This window comes from Plecotus auritus, assembly GCF_963455305.1.
Source record: "Plecotus auritus genome assembly, chromosome: 6".
Classification (NCBI taxonomy): domain Eukaryota; kingdom Metazoa; phylum Chordata; class Mammalia; order Chiroptera; family Vespertilionidae; genus Plecotus; species Plecotus auritus.
In genome coordinates, this window is record NC_137773.1 from 131,795,809 (window position 1) to 131,816,774 (window position 20,966).

The 20,966-nt window shown below is 38.9% G+C and overlaps 2 protein-coding genes across 4 annotated transcripts in view; both read left to right on the forward strand.

The window, feature by feature from the left end:
• The window catches only part of DNASE1L3 (deoxyribonuclease 1L3), a 969,732-nt gene that overhangs the window by 449,103 nt on the left and 499,663 nt on the right, over positions 1-20,966 (forward strand). The window lies entirely within an intron of this gene.
• Positions 1-20,966, forward strand: part of DENND6A (DENN domain containing 6A) — a 53,485-nt gene that overhangs the window by 6,003 nt on the left and 26,516 nt on the right. For all 3 annotated transcript variants that reach the window (XM_080675130.1, XM_080675132.1, XM_080675131.1), the window contains exons 2-5: positions 5,302-5,340; positions 5,441-5,483; positions 17,045-17,157; positions 19,673-19,753. In XM_080675130.1, the coding sequence (XP_080531256.1) occupies positions 5,302-5,340; positions 5,441-5,483; positions 17,045-17,157; positions 19,673-19,753 (276 nt within the window). The remainder of the gene's footprint in view (positions 1-5,301; positions 5,341-5,440; positions 5,484-17,044; positions 17,158-19,672; positions 19,754-20,966) is intronic.

A 20,966-nucleotide genomic window follows, 5' to 3' on the forward strand; every position in this document is an offset into this window, starting at 1 on the left:
ATGCCTGATGTAAAACATGGACAATTTCATATAAACTTGATTCTTTTTTGAGAGAAATGCTTCACTGTCCATTTCATATTCAAATTGATCAAGCTTTTTCTGTGACATAATTTACCTTCAATCTTGAGAGCTGGAATCTTAGACTGAGGCCCAGCCTGTCCTAATACTGTGATGTCATTTTTTCTACTTTAAAAATAAGTAAATAAATATTTTAAGAATAACATATAGAAAAATACACAAATCCTATGTCTGTAGTTTAATGAATTTTTATAAAGTGAACATACCATGACACAACCATGGGATTAAAAAAACCCTGGCTATTATCACTGCCCCAGAAATTTCCTTATCTTCTTTCAGTTATGACTCATCCCCTTTCCCCATCAGCCCCTAGCAACCACTAATTCACTTTCTGTTTCTGTTATTCTGTACATTGCATAAGAATGGATATTGTGCGTTTTGTGTCTGGCTTCTTTCACTTAGTATAATGTTTTCAAGGTTCATTCACATTGTACGTATTTAGTACTTCATTCCTTCCTATGGTTGAATTTTATATCAATCTAGCAGGGAGGGTAGACCATTTAACAGTGAGTATGGATGTACTATATCACATTTTGTTTATCTGTTTATCATTCGATGGAAATAAGGACTATTTCTACTTTTTTGGCTATTATGAATAATGCTGTTTTGAACATTCATTCACAAGTTTTTGTATGAACATGTTGTCACTTCTCTTGGATATAAACCTAAGAGTGAAATTGCTGGGTCATATGGTAATTATGTTTACTAAATTGTTATCCACCATGGCTGCATTTTCACATTTTCATCAACAATATATGAAGGTTCTAATTTCTCCATATTCTGTCAGCAACTTGTTATTTTCTGTCCTTTTGATTATAGCCATTCTAGTATTAGGTGGTATCTTAAAAGTTTATTTGCATTTCCCTAATGATTAATGATGCTGAGTGTCTCTTCATGTGTTTATTGGCCATTTGTATATCTTTTTAAAAAATAATTTTTTTATTGATTTCAGAGAGGAAGGGAGAGGGAGAGAGATAGAAACATCAATGGTGAGAGAGAATCATTGATTGGCTGCTTCCTGCACGCCCCCTACTGGGGATCCAGCCTTTAATCCAGCCTGTGCCCTGATCAGGAATCGAACCATGACCTGCTGGTTCATAGGTTGACGCTCAATCACTGAGCCACGCTGGCCGGGCAAAATGTATTCTTTATATATTCTGTATACTAGACCCTTACCAGATATATGATGTGCAGATATTTTCTCTCATTCTGTGAGATGTCTTCACTTTCTGGGTAGTGTATTTTGAAGCACAAAAGTATTAAATTTTGATGAAGTCTAGTATATTTATGTTTTCTTTGGTTGCTTGTGATTTTTTTTAATATTTCTTTTTTTAAATTTTCTTTATTGATTAAGGTGTTACATATGTGTCCTTATTCCCCCCATTACCCCCCATCACCCCCACTGGTTGCTTGTGATTTTATATCACATCTGAGAAACCATTGCCTAATCCATGGTCATAAAGATTTATTCCTGCCCTGGCCAGTGTTGCTAAATGGTTAGAGCAGCCATGGGCAAACTACGGCCCGTGGGCCGGATCCGGCCCGTTCGGCTGTTCTATCCGGCCCGCGGAGCCGAAAGAGCAGAGGGTTCTCTTGCTTTCCCCTCCGCTCCTTTACTTTGAATTTATATTAGTTCACACAAACACTCCATCCATGCTTTTGTTCTGGCTCTCCGGTCCAGTTTAAGAACCCATTGTGGCCCTTGAGTCAAAAAGTTTGCCCACCCCTGGGTTAGAGCATCGACCTGTGCACCAAAGGGTCTTGGGTTCAATTCCCAGTCAAGGGCACGTACCTGGGTTGTAAGTTCGACCCCTGCCCTGGTTGGGGCGTGTGCAACAGGCAACCAATAGATATGTCTCTTACATCCATGTTTCTCTCTCCCCACCCCACCCCCAAAAACACCCCGGCTGGGAATTGAATCCACAACCTAGCGATGTGCCCTGACTGGGAATCAAACCCACAAGATTTCAGTGTACAGGACAACACTCCAACCAACTGAGCCACACCAGCCAGGGCAGGAGTTAATGTTAGAGATCAAGGCAGTTGTTTCTGGGGAAATGTAGTCTCTTCCAAGCCTGGGATGCTTGGTGGGGTTGTGCAATGGAGACAGATACTCAGCCACATGGTAATAGATACCCATTCACAAACAACTAGGGTACATGCAGGCATGAATTTTTCCTATGTCCAAGTAATACTAGCAGTAAATTAACTCATCGTCCTAATCTTCCTTTTCCTGTGACCATGATTACTCCCCTACTGAGGTGGAAATGTTAGGGTATCCAGGGCAAGTGGCAAATAGACATATCTTTAAAGAGAATAGCCCCATTTAAAACATTTTATAATACTGTTTTTCAGTACATATACATTTTTTTTTCTGGGGCACATGTTTTCCTATTTTATCATAATGTAAAAGATATATGCTATGTCATCATTTTTAGGCCTTAATAATTCTATGAAATAAAACGTTTTTCTTATTACCTGGCCACCTTTCTCTTATTTGTTATAACATGGGATGTCTTATCATAGGTAACAGAACAAGGATGACATTAGCTGACGTTCTGTGCCCCCTTTGATGCCTCCCAGGAATACAAGTGTCCTGGGGGACAGAGATGCCTGGGCTTAAGCTGTGGAAAAAGAAAACTTCAAGCGAGAGGCGTCTCCAGATACTGGGGCTAAACGATAGTCGATTAATTTCCTTATAGGTGTCAGGAGCTAAATAACTAAACTAACAGTGATTGCCCAAATTTATATTTAAACTCCCCCTCCCCATGAAATAAAGTATATACATAGAAAATCTAGTAACTGATATTTGTGCAGTTCAAGCTACTTGACAATGGTTACTTTTCTTTAGATAGGGAGTTTAATTGAGGTTTTTAAAATCAAGTATGAACTTTTCTATTAAGTACAGAGTGGACATTTGGAATTCTATAGCATATAATAATACACTGTTACTTTTTGAATATTTTATCTGTTTCAAAATAAAATACTGGGTAGCCCTAAAAGAGTACATTGAAATGAATTTCTAGAATTCCGTTTGATAGTCTAGTACAACCAGTTTTTAAAAGGTACAACCAGTTTTTGATAGCTTATGTAGTTCTTATATCCTTCTAGCTTACTTAAATATATATAGCTATATAAACTTATAATGTACACATACATAGACATATATACACATGTTGTGTCTATTTAAGGTACTCTTATATAGGTAAAACATACCAACATCTTTTTCTACATTGGCATGCTGATATTTAAACCACAGGAAACCAAAGTCCAAAAGAACTGTGATTATTTAAAAGAAAGGAAAAAGAAACTGTATTTACTTTTGAGTGGATATTTTAATCGCAGGAAATAAAAATCTAAAGGGCACTTACATAAAACTTATTTTAGAGGCTAAGATTAAGCTATTATAGGTCACTAAGCTTACCAATATGTTTTAGACCAGCAAACTCCAGGGTAACTTAAATGCAATGAGATTTTTATAAAATATGGCTAAACAGGTTTTAAGCGTCCCATTTCTGCTTTAAAGGGCACAAAGTAAAATAGTCTCAAGGGAAATGTATCTACACATAATGAATTACATATAAAATACTTAGTTGTTGAATAGAGTTAATTTGAAGGTATATCCACTGATTGAAGACATATATTTTAGTGTCGACTGTGTAGCAGAGATTGTTCTGGGCGTCAAGATAGAGTGGTGTACAAAAAAGACCAGTTCTTGCCTTCATGAATTGTGGATACAGAGATTAAGTGAGGTTGGTCAGTACATGGGATACAAAGCAGGGTAAGTAGAGAGAATGTGATATTCTCTGTTTCAGGAATGGTGGGTGGTTTTCATGTAACCTACTAGCTCTGTAGACCCTCCCCATAGACCTGGATTGAGGGCTGTGATTGCATGTTAATGATCACTACTATAAGAGCAATGAGGAATGGTGGCTTGTATACTTTGGAATTGAACTTAAATTCTAGTCCCAGCTCTGGCACTTACTACATAGATAAGTTTTGGGAGAGTTATTTAACTACTGTGAACTTGTTCCCTCTTTGGTAAAGATGGGGAGTATTGACAGATTGTGAAAATTAAAAACTCCAGAAGATGCTCATTAAGTATTAATTCTCCCCATCTTTTATTTTTACCTTAGTTTTCTTATATGTAAAATGGAGATACCACTACTGGCCTTGCCTATGATAGTAAGAACTAAATAAATGAAATAAATATGTGAATCTACTTTAATATAGTTTATAATATGATATTACTATATGTTATTTCTGGAAAGGGAAGATTTTCAGGCTCTCAGCAGCTCTGGGAAATGGAAGAACTCATGGATTTTCCAGAAGTGGAAGTCATGGATCCCCACATTAGCAACCCAACATTAACATAATTTAGCTACTCTTTGTATTGTTTTCTCTCCTTTTTGTTGTCAGCCTCTAGCTAACCTGCTGCTCCTAATCGCATCTCTTCTTCACGTTCCCAAGAGAATCTGGATTGGTCCACTGGAGCCCTGATATTCTTGTGGGCAGTATTTTCACACCCAGTCAGATTCAGGCAGATGATTGGCTTGTAGGTTGGGTGCCATTGGATCTGGTGTTTACTAGTGTTTGTTCCCACAGTAGCTAGTCTTCCTTCCTTTGCTGGGGTATGATTTTCCCTCAGAAGGTGGCTTTGATTACTGCAGACACTAAACCGACCTATCTAGGAAAATGCAATGATTATTTAAAGAAATTGGAGGGAAGTGGGATAGGTTTTATGGTGGGAGATGGACTTTGAAATTTCTTAAACTGCAGATAATTATTTTTTCCTTTTCATTTTTCTTTTAATAAGAAGTTAGTAATTTATGCTACTTCTTGGAATCCATTGAAAATTTTTCTTGCTTGAAGTAGATGCCAACTGATAGATCAATTTCTCTTTAGAGTTTAAGCTTCCAAAGAAAAGACTCATTAAACTTTGAGTTATTGGTAATTCAGTTAGTAAATTATTCTTGATAACTCAAGATTTCACCAATCTTTTAGAGATAACTTTGAATCAAAAAGGTGGGTTTTTTTTTTTTTTGGCCTAATATAAGTTCTACTCAATTCTCCCAGCTTCTCACATGTTTCATTGTTAAAGTTTGTGAACTATTTCTTGAAACTATTTGACGATAGCCAACTAGTATTTTAAAAGTACCTACTAATGTTTATAATATACACTCAATATATTTATGTATAAAATTTTAACTCTTTTTCTCCTAGGTAATTTATCCTCAGCATTCCAAACTTACTGATAAAGAAGTAAGTAAAAATATTGCTCTGTATAGTTTACTGTTGTATTTGTTTATTTTTATTGGTGTGTGTGTGTGTCAACATATATAGCTTTTGTTTTCTTTTTCAGAAAACCAATATTTGCTATTTGTCTTTTCCAGATTCAAATTCAGGTAACTATTTTTCATGTGGTGTTTCTGTTGAATTTTATACTAAGCATACTGATTTTACTTTAATATGTGAAAATTGATTGAAACAGCGTATTAGACTGCCAACTGTTTCAGCCTAACAGGTCAGTGATTTAGATTCCTAGCTTTATGATGTCTAGTCATGTCTTGTTGATTATAGTTAGTTCAACTTTTAAAATAACTATAATGAGGTAAAACATCCAGGAAAAATAAACTATTGAAATAGTGAAGAGATTGAAAATCAGCAACATTGGTATGTTTGGGGATTTTTTGTGTTGTTTTGTTTTGTTTTTGTTTGTTTTGTTTGGGGATTTATAATAAGTAGTTTACTTTTAGTTTAGGATTTGACAGCTTGCCAAGAACTATGTAAAAGCACTGAGTTAAAACCCAACACAACAGGTGGATCTGGTTATAAAGCATGACCACCAATTATTTTCACCCAGTATGTGAGTTAATATACGGGAAGTACTTGGAATAGTGTCTGGTGTGTAGAAAACACCATATAAGTGTTTGCTATTATTTTAACTTGATTTTGCTGATCTCTCAAACTCTCTCTAATTGTTGAAATCTTTCAGGTTACTTCTCATGTTTCAATTTTAAAACAGCTTTTCAGGTTTATAATGACCAGAGGTTTCAACTTCTTAGACCACACACAGTTAGACAACCCTATATGAAGCAAAGACACTCCAGTTCCCTTTCCTTTTGAGGTTACTTCTAATATTCTATTCATTCAGTTTAATTAATCTGATTTGGGAGATTTGACATTTAAATTTTTTTCCTTACAAATGCTTCCAGAGTTTTTTCTATATATTCGGAACTGAGCTTTCATGACATATGTAAAAGAGAAGTGCTAGTTTGTAAAAAATAAAATAAAAAGATGCCTTTGAGAGATCCTAGTAGGGCATTTGTTCTGACTTGGAATTATCGAAATCTTTTATTAAGTTTTGCCTACAAAGTCCACACATGTAATTCTGAATGTAGTAAATGTTGGATTGGACTTCTAGGACTCAGGGTAAGCTGAGTTGTATGGATTGCAGGATGAGCTGATTATGTGATTGGAGTTCCAGCAGGCTCTACTGCACATTCTTCTCTTTCAGCTAATAGTTGGTTTTCATGGCTTTCTTTCTTTTTCATATCTCTACATGAGCATCGAGTTAATTTTATGGTGTTCAGATAGCCTTTTCATTTCTAATTTTGTAATTAGTCTTTCCATACCTCATTTTCTTACTGGAAGTTAAACTCAGTATAAATCTGTGTAAATCAGAATTTGATCAGTATTTCAGGCATTTGAGTGACCTACCGATGTTTTGTAATACCTTTTTAATAAGCTCTATATCAAATGAAGTGTGGTTTATTTTATTCAAAGTATGATTGGCACTTAGAATTAAAATTGACAAGAGATCTTAAAAACGACACTTTGCTCTCTTTTTTTTTTTTTCCAAATTTTTATTAAGGTATTATATGTGTACATATCTTACCATTGCCCCCCACCCCCACCCCACTCCCATACATGCCCTCACCCCCCAATGTTTTGCATCCGTTGGTTACTCTTATATACATGCATATAAGTCCTTCAGTTGATCTCTTATTTCCCCCACCTCTCCCTAACCTTACCACTGTAATTTGACAGTCTGTTTGATGCTTTACTGCCTCTGTAACTATCTTTTTGTTCATCAGTTTATAATGTTTTTCATTATCCCCAAATGAGTGGGATCATGTGGTATTTTTCTTTCATTGACTGGCTTATTTCACTTAGCATAATGTTCTCTAATTCCATCCAAGTGCCTACAAATGGTAGTAATTCCTTCTTTTTTACGGCAGCATAGTATTCCATTGTGTAGATGTACCATAGTTTTCTGATCCAGTCATCTGCTGATGGGCACCTAGGCTGTTTCCAAATCTTAGCTATTGTAAATTGTGCTGCTATGAACATAGGGGTGCATATATCCTTTCTGATTGGTGTTTCTGGTTTCTTAGGATATATTCCTAGGAGTGGGATTACTGGGTCAAATGGGAGTTCCATTTTCAGTTTTTTGAGGAAACTCCATACTGTTCTCCACAGTGGCTGCACCAGTCTGCATTCCCACCAGCAGTGCACGAGGGTTCCTTTTTCTCCGCATCCTCGCCAACACTTGTCGTTTGTTGATTTGTTGATGATAGCCATTCTGACAGGTGTGAGATGGTATCGCATTGTTGTTTTGATTTGCATCTCTCGGATAATTAGTGACTTTGAGCATGTTTTCATGTGTCTCTTGGCCTTCCTTCTGTCTTCTTTCGAAAAGCTTCTATTTAGATCCGTTGCCCATTTTTTTATTGGATCATTTATCTTCCTTTTATTAAGTTGTATAAGCTGCCTGTAGATGTTGGAAATTAAACCTTTATCAGTGATACCACTTGCAAATATGTTCTCCCATACAGTGGGGTTTCTTGTTGTTTTGTTGATGGTTTCTTTTGCTGTGCAAAAGCTTTTTATTTTGATGTAGTCCCATTTGTTTATTTTCTGTTTGGCTTCCATTGCCCTAGGGGCAGTATCAGTGAAAAAGTTCTTTTGGCATATGTCTGAGATTTTGCTGCCTGTGGATTCCTCTAGTATTTTTATGGTTTCCCGTCTTATATTTAAGTCCTGTACCCATTTTGAGTTTATTTTTGTGTATGGTGTAAGTTGGTGATCTAGTTTCATTTTTTTGCATGTATCTGTCCAATTTTCCCAACACCATTTATTAAAGAGACTGTCTTGACTCCATTGTATGCTCATGCCTCCTTTGTCAAATATTAAATGCGCATATTGGTTTGGGTCGATATCTGGATTCTCTATTCTGTTCCATTGATCTATATGTCTGTTCTTGTGTCAGTACCAGGCTGTTTTGATGACAGTGGCTTTGTAATACAGCTTGAAATCTGGTATTGAGATCCCTCCTACTTTATTCTTCTTTCTCAGGATTGCTGTGGCTATTCGGGGTCTTTTTTTATTCCAGATGAATTTTTGGAGAGTTCTTTCTAGGTCTGTGAAATACGCCGTTGGTATTTTAATGGGGAGTGCATTGAATCTATAGATTGCTTTGGGTAGTATGGACATTTTAATGATGTTGATTCTGCCAATCCATGAACATGGTATGTTCTTCCATCTGTTTACATCTTCCTCTATCTCTTTTGACACTTTGCTCTCTTAACAGATGAATATTACTCGAGACACCAAAAGATTGTGAGTTTTATGTGTATTTAAGATCACTGTTCTCAGCTGTGATTATCCAAAAAGTTTGTTCCACTTAAGTGTTTTATTAAATGGAAGTTGGGATTACTTTGCCAACTTTGAAATGGATTTAATTTTCCCCAAAATAGATTTTATTGTTATGAAAGGAAATCTAGGCACACTAGATCAGTCTTTAGGAAAGCCTAGGGTTCGTTTCCATGATGCACACTTCTTTGTAATCCTCACCCAAGGATATGTTTTTATAGATTTTAGAGGAGGGAGAGAGAGAAGGAAATACTGATTGGTTGTCTCCCGAATGCACCCTGACCAGGGATAGAACCCGCAATCAAGGTTATGTGCCTTGATTGGAAATCAAAGCCTCAACTTTTTGGTGTATGGGAATACACTCCAACCAATGCAGCCACCTGGTCAGGGCTCCAGGGTGCACACTTTAAAAAGTAAAACATTTAGACTTTGGTGTGCTGAATAGGAAAAAAATAATGCTTTGGGAATTCCCAATAGAATGATTTGCCAATCCTCTACTTCCTCCATCCCGTACCCCCCCCACACACCCCCTAGATTTCATGTCTTTAGAAATTGGTTCGTTTTTAGGTTTTGATTTCTCGTTCCATTTGAATGGTTTTTATCTTTAGGAGCCTACATTTGAAGTATGCCTACTCTTTGATAAATATTTGTCAGATTTTATTTTTCCTCCTTATTGTTTATCGTTAACATTGTCTAGATACAAGTGTTTTTAAGGTTTAAACTATAATGGGTAGCCAAGGACTATAACCACTATATTTTAAACATGTCCAGAGAGAAAAGTCAGCAATAGTAGAGAAAGTTTCAAATAATGATGAATTCAAGTGAAGGATTAATCCTTGCTCTGGATAGATTAAATATGAAGACAATATTTGTCTCAGCAGATTTTTTCTCTATAAATAGCAGGGACATTGTCATGTGCTTTACACTTCCTAGTCCTTAAAGCAATGCTTCTCACACTATCTGTGTTAAAAGGCCAGTTGGGTTTTCTTTTAAAAAAAATCTTCATTGTTGAGAGGATTACAGATGTCCCCCTTTTTTCCCCTGATTGCCCCCCTCCACCCGTTCCTGCCTGGCCCCAGGCCTTCACCACCCTTATTGTCTATGTCCATAAGTAATGCATATCCTATATAATAAAACCCCAATATGCAAATTGACCAAGCAGTGGAACGACCAGCCGCTATGACGCGTACTGACCATCAGGGGGCAGATGCTCAATGCAAGAGCTGCCCCCAGGTGGTCAATGCACTCCCACAGGGGGGTCGCCGCTCAGCCAGAAGCGGGCTCACATTGGCGAGTGCAGTGGCGGGAGCCTCTCCCACCTCCATGGCAGCGCTAAGGACCCCTTGGGGGATGTCCACCGAGGGGTCCTGGACTGCAGGATGGTGCAGGCCGGGCTGAGGGACCCTCCTCCCCCAGTGTAAGAATGTCGTGCACCGGGCCTCTAGTGTGCATATAACATCTTTGGTTAATCTCTTTCTGCCCCCTCCCCCTTTTCTTCTGAGATTCGTCGGTCTGTTCCATGTTTCCATGTCTCTGGTTCTATTTTATTCATCAGTTTATTTTGTTCATTAGATTCCTTTTTTGTTTATTTTGATTTTTAGATTCAGTTGCTGATAGATATGTATTCATTGGCATTTTATTGTTCATATTTTTTATTTTCTTCCTTCTCCTTCACCTCCTCCTCCTCCTCTTCTTCTTTATCATCATCCTCTTAAAGAATGCCCTTCAACATTTCATGTAATACTGGTTTGGTGGTGATGAACTCCTTCAGCGTTTTCTTGTCTGTGAAGCTCTTTATCTGACCCTCAATTTTAAAATGAGAACTTTGCTGGGTAGTGTAATCTTGGTTGTAGGTCCTTGCTACTCATCACTTTGAATATTTCTTGCCACTCCCTCTAGTCTGCAAAGTTTCTGTTGAGAAATCAGCTGACAGTGATATGGGTGCTCCCTTGGAGGTAACTAACTGCTTTTCTCTTGCTGCTTTTAAGATTCTTTCTTTGTTTTCAACCCTTGGCACTTTAGTTATGATTAAAGTGGGCCTCTTTGGGTTCCTCTTGTTTGGGACTCTCTGCTTCCTGGACTTATAAGTCTATTAGAGGCCCATTGCACGATATTCATGCAAGAATAGGCCTTCCTTCCCCTGGCTTAGCTCCCAGCTGCCTGGGAGCCTGCGAGTCCTCGCTCCCGGGCTGCCCAGGAGCCTGCAAGTCCTCACTCCCGGGCCGCCCAGGAGCCTGCAAGATCTCGCTCTTGGCCAGAGCACCACTCCTGTAGCTCCGCTGCCCCCCTCCCCCTCATAGCAGGCATCCCACCCCTCCCGGCCGCTCAGCGCCTGCACATGCAAATTAACTCACCATCTTTGTTGGGTTAATTTGCATACTCATTATTGGCTGTGGGCATAGCGGAGGTATGGTCAGTTTACATGTTTCTCTATTATTAGGTAAGATTTCTTCTACTAGGTAGGGGAAGTTTTCTGTCATTATTTCTTCAAATAGGTTTTCAATTCTTGCTGTCTCTCTACTCCTCTGGCACTCTTATAATGGAGATGTTGGTACACTTGAAGTTGTCCCAGAGGCTCCTTACACTGTCTTTATATTTTTGGATACTTTTTTCTTTTCACTCTCCTAACTGGGTGTTTTTTGCTTTCTCATATTCCAAATCGTTGATTTGGTTCTCGGAATCCTCTACTCTGCTGTTGAATTCCTGTAAATTATTCTTTATTTCAGTTAGTATATGCTTAATTTCTGACTAGTGCTTTTTCATGTTTTTGATGTTCTCACTAAGATCCTTGAAATTCTTACTGAGTTCCTTGAAGTTCTCATTAAGATCATTGAGAAACCTTATAACCATTGTTTTGAACTCTGTATCTAGTAGTTTGCTTGTTTCCATTTCATTTAGTTATTTTTCTGGAGATTTCTTCAGTTATTTCATTTGTGACATGTTTCTTTGTCTCTGCATTTTGGCTGCTTCCCAATATTTGTTTCTATGCATTAGGTAGAGCTGTTATGTTTCCTGGAATGAGTAGAGTGCCTTGTGTAGTAGGTGTCCTGTGGGGCCCAGTGGCTCAGCCTCCCCAGTCACCTGAGCTGGGCACTCTAGGTGCACCCCTGTGTGGTCTGTGTGCACAGTCTTGTAGTTGAACCTTGATTGCTGTTGGGGTCACTGGGAGGAATTCACCCCCAGGCCAGTTGGCTGTGAGGACCAGCTGTGACTACAATGGAAGAGCTGCTGTGCAGGAGACACCCCTATGGAGCAGGACTTGCTTCAGTGTGGCTTTGGTGCTCACTGAGTCTGCTCCTTGAGTGTGTTGCTTATGGATGTGTAGAGTTGTAATCTGATATGGTCTTAAGCTGTCCACCGGGTACACTGGCTTGGGGCCTCCTGGGAGGTACAAAGTCAGCCACTGCCTGGGGTCACCCAGCAGGAACTACAGAGCTATCTACTGATAGCTGCTACTTGTATGGCTTTAGAAGTGCCCAGGAGAGGTGAAACAAGGCAGGCTGGTGCTAGTGCCTTATCTTGGGCCTCTCATTGATAGATGTGGGGCACCCTGACTCCAGCTGCTGCTTGTTTGAGATATTTTAGGAAAGTTTGAAGCCTGAGCCAGGACAGACCATACATATGAAAAAACCGCTGCAAACAGCTTGGGTGGGGTGCAGATTGGATGGGGTGGGGGGGTCTCAGGGAATCACAAGGGAGGAATAAACAATTTGAGCCAGCTTGATGGAAACTCAGATATGGCTGCCAGTCAGGTCTGCGACAAGGAAGGTCTCAGCATAAGAACAATGACCCCTGTGAGCACCTCTGTCTGGGAGAAAGCCACCCCCAAGCTCTTGCTCTGATGCCAGACAATCCAGTCCTCCCCATATGTCCCTGGGTCCCCCCAAACCGCTGCCCCAGCATTGAGGGAGTGAGTCTGTGTAAGTTTGTGTGCCAGCATTTTAAGAGGAACTGCCTGGGTTTCCAGCAGCCTCTGTGTCACTCAGCCCCAATCCCCACTGGTTTTTACAGCCAGAAGGTACGGGGACTTCTCTCCCCAGCTCTGGAACCCTGGGCTGTGGGTCGGATATAGGGCTGGGATCTCTTCTCACGGGAGGCCCCCACAGCCATGATATACCTCCCAATTAAAAAATTACACACGTGGGTGCCAGACCAGCCTGTTCTGTACCTCTGCCCCTCCTGCCAGTCTCAATGTGCTTTCTTCTTTACTTATGTAGTTGTAGGACTTCCATTCAGCCATATTTCAGGAGGTTCTGAATGATGGGTTGTTCTGTATTTTAGTTGTAATTTTGATGTGGTTGTTGGAGGCAGTGAGTATTGGTGTTTACCTACACCACCATCTTGGTTTTGTCCGAGGGTGTATTTTTTTGTTTTGTTTTGTGTGTTTTTTTTAGAGAGAGAGTGAAAGGGACACAGAGAGAGAAACATCCGTGTGAAAGAGAATCTTGGATTGGTTGCCTCCTGCACGCGCCCCAACGGGCCTAGGGATTGCGCCTGAAACTGAGGTACATGACCTTGACTGGGATTAAACCCACAACCCTTCAGTTCATGGCCTGACGCTCTATCCATTGAGCCAAACCAGCTAGGGCAGCCAGTTGGGTTTTTAAAAAATTTCCAATCTAGTGGACCAATGTTTTTATAAAATGCAGTTTAAAGAAATTTTTAGAAAAATGAAGTCCAGATTTGTCATGACAATATCAAATTTCTGTAAGAGTTCCTAAATACTTATTCTCAGTTTGGATATTCATCTCATCATGGATCAGTAGCAAGATTTATATACTGGCATCAGTCTATGGACTATACTTTGAGAGGTATGTGCACTCAACTGGAATAGAACCTAGGACCCTTCAGTCCGCAGGCTGACGCTCTATCCACTGAGCCAAACTGGATAGGGCAGTAGTTGATATTTCTTTAGTAATCTTTCATATATGAATGGACAGATCTCTGAAAATAAAATAGGAACCATTTACCTCAGTTCACAAGGACACTATTAAAGCCTTTTGAGCCCTAACCGGTTTGGCTCAGTGGATAGAGCGTCAGCCTGCGGACTGAAGGGTCCCAGGTTCGATTCCGGTCAAGGGCATATACCTTGGTTGCAGGCACATCCCCAGTGGGGGGTGTGCAGGAGGCAGCTGATCGATGTTTCTCTCTCATCGATGTTTCTAACTCTCTGTCCCTCTCCCTTCCTCTCCGTAAAAAATCAATAAAATATATTTAAAAAAAAAAAAAAGCCTTTTGACCTGGTAAACTTGCCTCTTGACCAATTCTGTATAGCTTTTGAGTGCAGCTGGAAAGTTCTCACAGCATGATTTGGAAATGGAACCAGGTGGGTAGGAATTTAAGGCTATGGGAGCTTCATTACTTCCCTTCCACAAAGCTTAGCATTTCTTAGATGCTATAATATCTCTTTCTTAAAATCCACTGCATTTTCCTGTTCTATCTTATCACAGTCTCAGAGAAATTAGTGTGTACTTCTCAGTGTACCTGCAACCTAGGTATATGCCTCGTCTGGGAATCGAACCCACAACCTTTTGAAATATGGGACGACGCTCCAACCAACTGAACCACACTGGTCAGGGCACTGAGTTGCTTTTTAAAAAACATATTGGTGCTCTGGCCAGATGAAGGCTTTTCTGGTGTTAGGGGGGCTGTACTTCCTTTTTAATTTGATTTGGACTTGCTCTGGAGAACACCAGTGTATGTACAATGCAGCCCCTCTTTGTTCCTGGCCAGTGTCAAGTCAACTGCAATTGAAAATGACCTACTTATGGCCCTTGAAGTAGTATTTCTGGGAGATCAGTGTCCTGTTAACCTCGGATTTTCATAATATCAAGTTTCGATATCATCCTTCTGATTGTAACATTAGAGTTGAGGTTCAGGGGATTGTCTCCTTTTTATGTCTGAAATCATCTTTAGTCAATGTTCTCCACTCTTGAAATTTCAATACCTGTGCCCTATGCTGTCCCCGCCATCCAGCTCTTGTAAGAATAAGTATGGAAATAATGCAGGTAAACAAGGTGCTCCCCCAAAGATCAGGAATAGCAAATTTATACATTGGAGAGAAGATCAACCAGAAAGTTAAGAGCAATGATCAGTTTTTGCTACTCAAAAAATCACATGGCTTATCTTTCTCCACCTGAGAATTCAGAAGCTAATATAATCCCTATAACTGTGACTGTAGGAGGACTACATGTTAGAAGCGGGAATGCCATCTGAGGATCCTATTTGTTATGTTAAATTCTCAGTGTTTGAGATTATTTGATTTTTAATGGAATGGTCCTTTGTTTTACAATCCTTTATTTAGAGGGGCCTGCCTCTGTTTTTAACTTCATAAGGAATTATAATAAAGTGTATTTTCTTTAAAAAGAAAACTTAAACATATTACCAAATTTCTATTTCCTTTGTTAAGAACTTTATGTGCTAAAGTACTACTGTGCATAATAATAAGTAATAATAAAATCTTGAGCACATTTCATATTTAACATAATCCTATTAATTTTAAATATAGTAACTGGGAAAAATTTGAATGACAGGTTACTTCATCTGTCTTTTTAGAATATTCAGTTTTTTGTAATTATTGCCTGGCATTTTAGTTGTAAAGTTTACATGTTTTAAGAGGTTTCCTAAAACGATTAAAGGTTAAAAAGTTATTCTTAATTAAAATAGTAAGTTTATTACTTGATCTCTTCCTGACTCGGCTGTATTATGCCTTTTAAAAAAAATTCTCATTGTGAAATATAAAACACATACAAGGTCAAGAAATACAACTTTGCCAGTACTTCAAAAGCCCCTTATGTCTCTTCCAAATACTGTTTCCCTCCCTTTCAAAAGTAACCACTACCCTGATTCTTACAGTAATAAGTTTTTTGCTTCTTTATAGTTTTATCACCCAATCATGAATCTCTAAAGTCTATAATTTTGCCTGCTTTTTTAAAATAACTATTTTTATTGATTTTAGAGAAGAAGGGAGAAACATCAATGATGAGAGAGAGAATCATTGATCGGCTGCCTCCTGCACACCCCACACTGGGGATTGAGCCTGGGCACGTGCGCTGACCGGGAATTCAACCATGACCTCCTGGTTCATGGGTCGACACTCAACCACTGAGCCACACCGGCCAGGCTTGCCTGCTTTTTTTTTAAACAATTGGATTTGAACTATGTATTATTTTGTATTTGGCTTCTTTTGCTCATTATTATGCTTGTGAGTCTGCATTACATGCAAACAATCTATATAATAAAAGGCCATCTATATAATAAAAGGCCAGAGGCCATAAGCATCACGACCGGAATGACAGCTCAACCAGTCGTCATGAGGTGCCATTGACCACCTCTTGGTCCCTCTCTGCTCTCCGACCCCTCTCAACCCCCCGCAACTCCCGGCCCTCGAGTGACGGCGGGGCGGGACTGGGGACTGGCGAGTGGGTTGAATGGCTGGCCTCTTGGTCCCTGACCCCGGCCTGTAGGCTCCGATGGATCAGTGATGGTGAACGGGGGAATCGGGGTGGGTGGCGGGAGGACCGGGCTGGCTGTCAGGCCATTGGGATCACTAGCTCATCCCCAGCTGCTTGGGGGCTCAGGCCTGCGGGAAAGCAGGCGCCTCCGACTTCACCTCCATGCGTGTAGGCGGGGCCAGCTGCTGATGGAGTGCACTGCCCGCTTGGGGCTGCTCATGCCTGGGTGGGTAGGTCACAGGCGTATCCGCAGCTTCCGTCAGTGCTTCAAGCCCCAGCAGCTGTGGTGGTGGCGGTGGCGGTGGCAACAGCGGCGCCTGCGTGAGCGGCCCCGAGCGGGCAGTGCGGTCCATCAGCAGCTGGCCCCACGCACACGCATGGAGGTGAAGTCGCAGGCACCTGCTTTCCCACAGGCCTGAGCCCCCGAGCAGCTGTGGATGAGCTGGTGATCCCAATGGCCTGAGAGCTCAGCAGCCAGGCCTGGCAGCGGAGGCAGCATTCGGCCTGGGGACTGGCGAACGGGCAGAAGATACAGCCCTTATTGCAGGGACTCTACCTGCATGATTTCATGTGCTGGGCCTCTAGTTTTAAATAATGTTAATTACATGGGGAAAATGGAATAGGAAAAATAATGCAGTACTTAAGATGCATGTTTTGCTAATGACTTTGCCTCTAACCAGTGAAGATAGCTTTGAGCAAGTCACTTGAACTGTCAGGATCTCTTATTTCTTCTCTAAAACATGACAGAATGGATTTAAATGATTGCTAGGACCCCTGCCACTCTAACATTTGATGAAACTGGATAAGTAAGTGTTATAATGTGCTATCCTAAATTTATTCATTTTTGTTTTCATTAGGTTGTCTTGGAGATACCCAGTTCTGTTTTAGATTTCGACAGTCTTCTGGGAGGAGGGTGTCACTGCATTGTTTCCTGGATCAATTTGACAAAGATTTACCAGTTTACTTAAAGGTTGGAAAAGTAGTAATGAAAGAATGTCTATGTGAGAGGACTTTTTAAAACTCAGTTACTTCTTATAGCATTCAGAAAAATTTTGCTTTTGTTTTGTTATTATATCACATTGCTGAATTTCCTGAATCTGATTCATATAGATTCAATATGTGAGTGAAAGAGACTTTATAAAGTTACTGTTCTTGAAATGTAATGCCCATTGGGAGTTCTAGAAATTGATTAGAATGCTCAAGTAATTTTCATCCATCTGTTAATAACTCCTTATTTATTTTATTATTATTATTATATTTAATCCTCACTCGAGAATATGTTCATTAATTTTAGGGAGAGGAAAGAGAGAGAGAGAGAAACGGATGTGAGAGAGAAACGTCGATCAGTTGCTTCCCGAACTGGCCCTCACTAAGGATTGAACCCACAATGTAGGTATGTGTCCTGACCAGGAACCAAACCTGCAACTTTTTTGGTGCATGGGATGATACTCCAACCAACTGAGCCACCTGGCAATAACTCCTTGTTTAAAAATTTTTTTTTAAGTTTTATTCTTACTGATTTTAGAGCGGAAGGGAGAGAGAGATAGAAACATCAGTAATGAGAGAGAATCATTGATTGGCTACCTCCTGCACACCCCACACTGGGATTGAGCCTGCAACCCCGACATGTGCCCTAACCAGGAATCAAACAGTGACCTACTGGTTTGAAGGTTGACATTCAACCACTGAGCCACACCGGCTGGGCAATAACTCCTTGTTTAGATGTGGAGATAGAGTAGTATTATACCAGTAAATATCACCCAGAGTTAAAGATTCCCTGTGGTAATCCCTACCTACTTTATGATAGAATTATAATTCTCTTTTTGATGTTTTAATGAGCTTTGTTTTAAAATTATTGTTTATTAAAAACAATGTTTACAATTCCGATTATTCCAGAGTGTACAATTCTGTTTTGTACCCACACTTACATCTCTGTGTGAGGAACATTTCCATTTATGTGTCCTATCAGCACATCCAATATGAACTTTACATAGTTTGCCTAAAATCAGCATTCACAGTATACCTAACTGGTTTCACTAATGACAGGAACCCTCTCCCAGTTAGCCAAAGGTACTACCTTTGAAATGTCTCTTGTAGCCATCTATTCCTTTCCATGACCTTCTGCTTTCACTATTAACATATTCTTTCAACTGATGCTAATAATCACTACATTTATTAGACCTTTTTATGTTCTAGGTTCACTGTATCAATAAGCATATATTATCTCATTAATCTCTGTAGTGTTCTGAGAGCATTCCTTTTGCAGATGAGGGAATTAAGGGCTACTGAGGATATGAAACTTGCCCAAAGATATTCCAACACAATGTATCTTACACAGTGTTCCCAGCTAAAATGTACATATGTATTATCTAAAAATAAATAAAATCTAAAATGACTACCTATTATTTAATAAATAAAGACTTAATGATAGTACTGTTTCCTTGTCCTCACTTTCTGGGCCTTCCAAAATAAGGCCTTTACCTTTCCAGTTTCCAACTTCTTACCCTTTCTATACATGTGCCATATTTTAGCCTAAATAAACTACTTTTATCTTGCTTTTTTTCTGGGATAGCTTGTATTTTTCTGTATGTTTTTGCTGGAACTCCTAAACCTGGAATGTCTTTGTCTTTGTTTAAACATATCCATCCTTCTTTGCCCAAAACTAGGTGTCTCCACGAAATCTTTACTGATCTACATAGACAGAGATAATCTCTTCCCCCTTGACCTCTTCATAACACTTTGTGCTTTCTTCATGGTACCAGCCCTCCTATTCCGTCATTTTTGTACTTTCCTTATCCCTCTTAGATTATGATCTCCTTTAGGAACTGTGTCATATGCATCTTTCTATTTTCTCTAACACAATGCCTTGTTCAAAGTAGGTGGTCGGTGGTTAAGTATTTGTTTAAAAAATAACAAATGAGGAACCAGGCCAAAATTTATCCCATTAAGATGTCAAAACTTCTTAAGTTTTTTGGAATGTAATTACCTTTCAAATTGTTTGTTGATAAACATTCCAGTGTTTCATTATTATTGGGTAAAAACATTACTAGCTACGTAAGATTCAGATTGGCATTTAACTCCTTTTGTTTTCTCTCTCTAAATTTTACATTAGGACACTTCATTTTACTAAGACTGGCTCCTAATGCAAAAATATAGGCAGGATTTAAAAAGTTTTACAAAGCATTGGGGAAGAACAATTTAATTGTTCATAACTCCCTTTAACTAGTACAGCTATGAATAAAGAGCATAAATAGAGTAAGTTATAGGGGGAAATATGACTTTATTAATGATTATTTCATCTTTGGGCAAGTTAGCATGTTTTTATCTGGCTGTTACTGTCATGATTGTTGTCTGTGTTGGTGGAAAAACATCACTAGCTCTTTTATATACCTCATGACTCCGTTCGGGTTTATAAAGGAACCTAATGTTAATAATAAAGGATGGCTACACATATTTATATTTTTCATTTGTCACTTCTTTCATAGAAGGATCCTGCTTATTTTTATGGATATGTGTATTTCCGACAAGTTCGAGACAAAACTCTAAAAAGAGGCTATTTTCAAAAGGTAATTTTCAGATACACTATAATAGAAAAATATTTTTATACTATGGTTAGAAAGATAGAAACCAGCAGAATGAATAGTCTTTAAAGTCTTTGATATTTTATTTTTAAACATACTAAAATTTATCTTTGCATTTTTTTAGATTATAGACATCTGTTCCTAGATTTTTATCTGCTATTGAATTTCACCTTTCTGCTATCTCTGTACTATATTCCTGACAATAAGTTACAGTTTTTTATGAAACTGTCAAAAGCCAGAAGAATCTGATTAATTTTAAAAAATAGTTTATTGATTTTTTAGAGATAGGAAAAGAGAGGGAGAGAAACATCGATGTGAGAACACAATATTGATCAGCTGCCTCCTGTAAGGCCCCCTATGGGGGATCAAGCTGCAACCTGGGCAAGTGCCCCTGACCAGCAACCTCCTGGTGCATGGGATAACACCCAACCAATTGAGCCACACCAGTCAGGGCAGAATCTACTCAATTTTTACATTTTAGAATAAGGGAAAGAATAAACATTATAATATAGTTACATCTAATACTTTTTGAAGAGTCAGTAAATATACGTTAGCAACATCTAGGCATAGTTTTTACTGTAAATGTATAATATTTTACTTTCTTAAAAAAAAAAAAATCAATTGATTTCAAGTCAGTCCCAGCTAATGGAACGCACCTTTACCTTTTGTAACCAGAATATGCCCTGACCAGTAATTGATGCTGGATGGAAGAGTAAAAAATAATTTTCAAGAAAAATGGATTTAAAAAATAAGATCAACATAATCTGTATCTGAAGTGATTAAACTGTAAAGATACAATTTCTAAGTATGTGGCTATGACCATTGAACTCTAAAATATTAGGGGGAGATAGGAGAGGATAAGGGTGAATAAGTGGTAATGGAAGGAAACTTGGGGTGGTGAGCATACAACACAGTATACAGATGATGTGTTTATAGAATTGTATCCCTGAAACCCACTTAATTTGATTAACCAATGTCATCCCAATGAATTCAATACAAAAAAAAATATAACAGTTACAGGTCTTAGTTTAAAAAAGTATCACAATTTCCTCTTTCCTTATTAGGAATAATTTATCTAGCTAATTCCTGATATTGTTTTGCTAATGATAGTAGTAGCTATGCTTTAGAAATTATCCATGATGTTAGTCTGTTTACTGGAAATTCTTTTTCCTGGAAAGAAGGAAAATCTGTCAATATG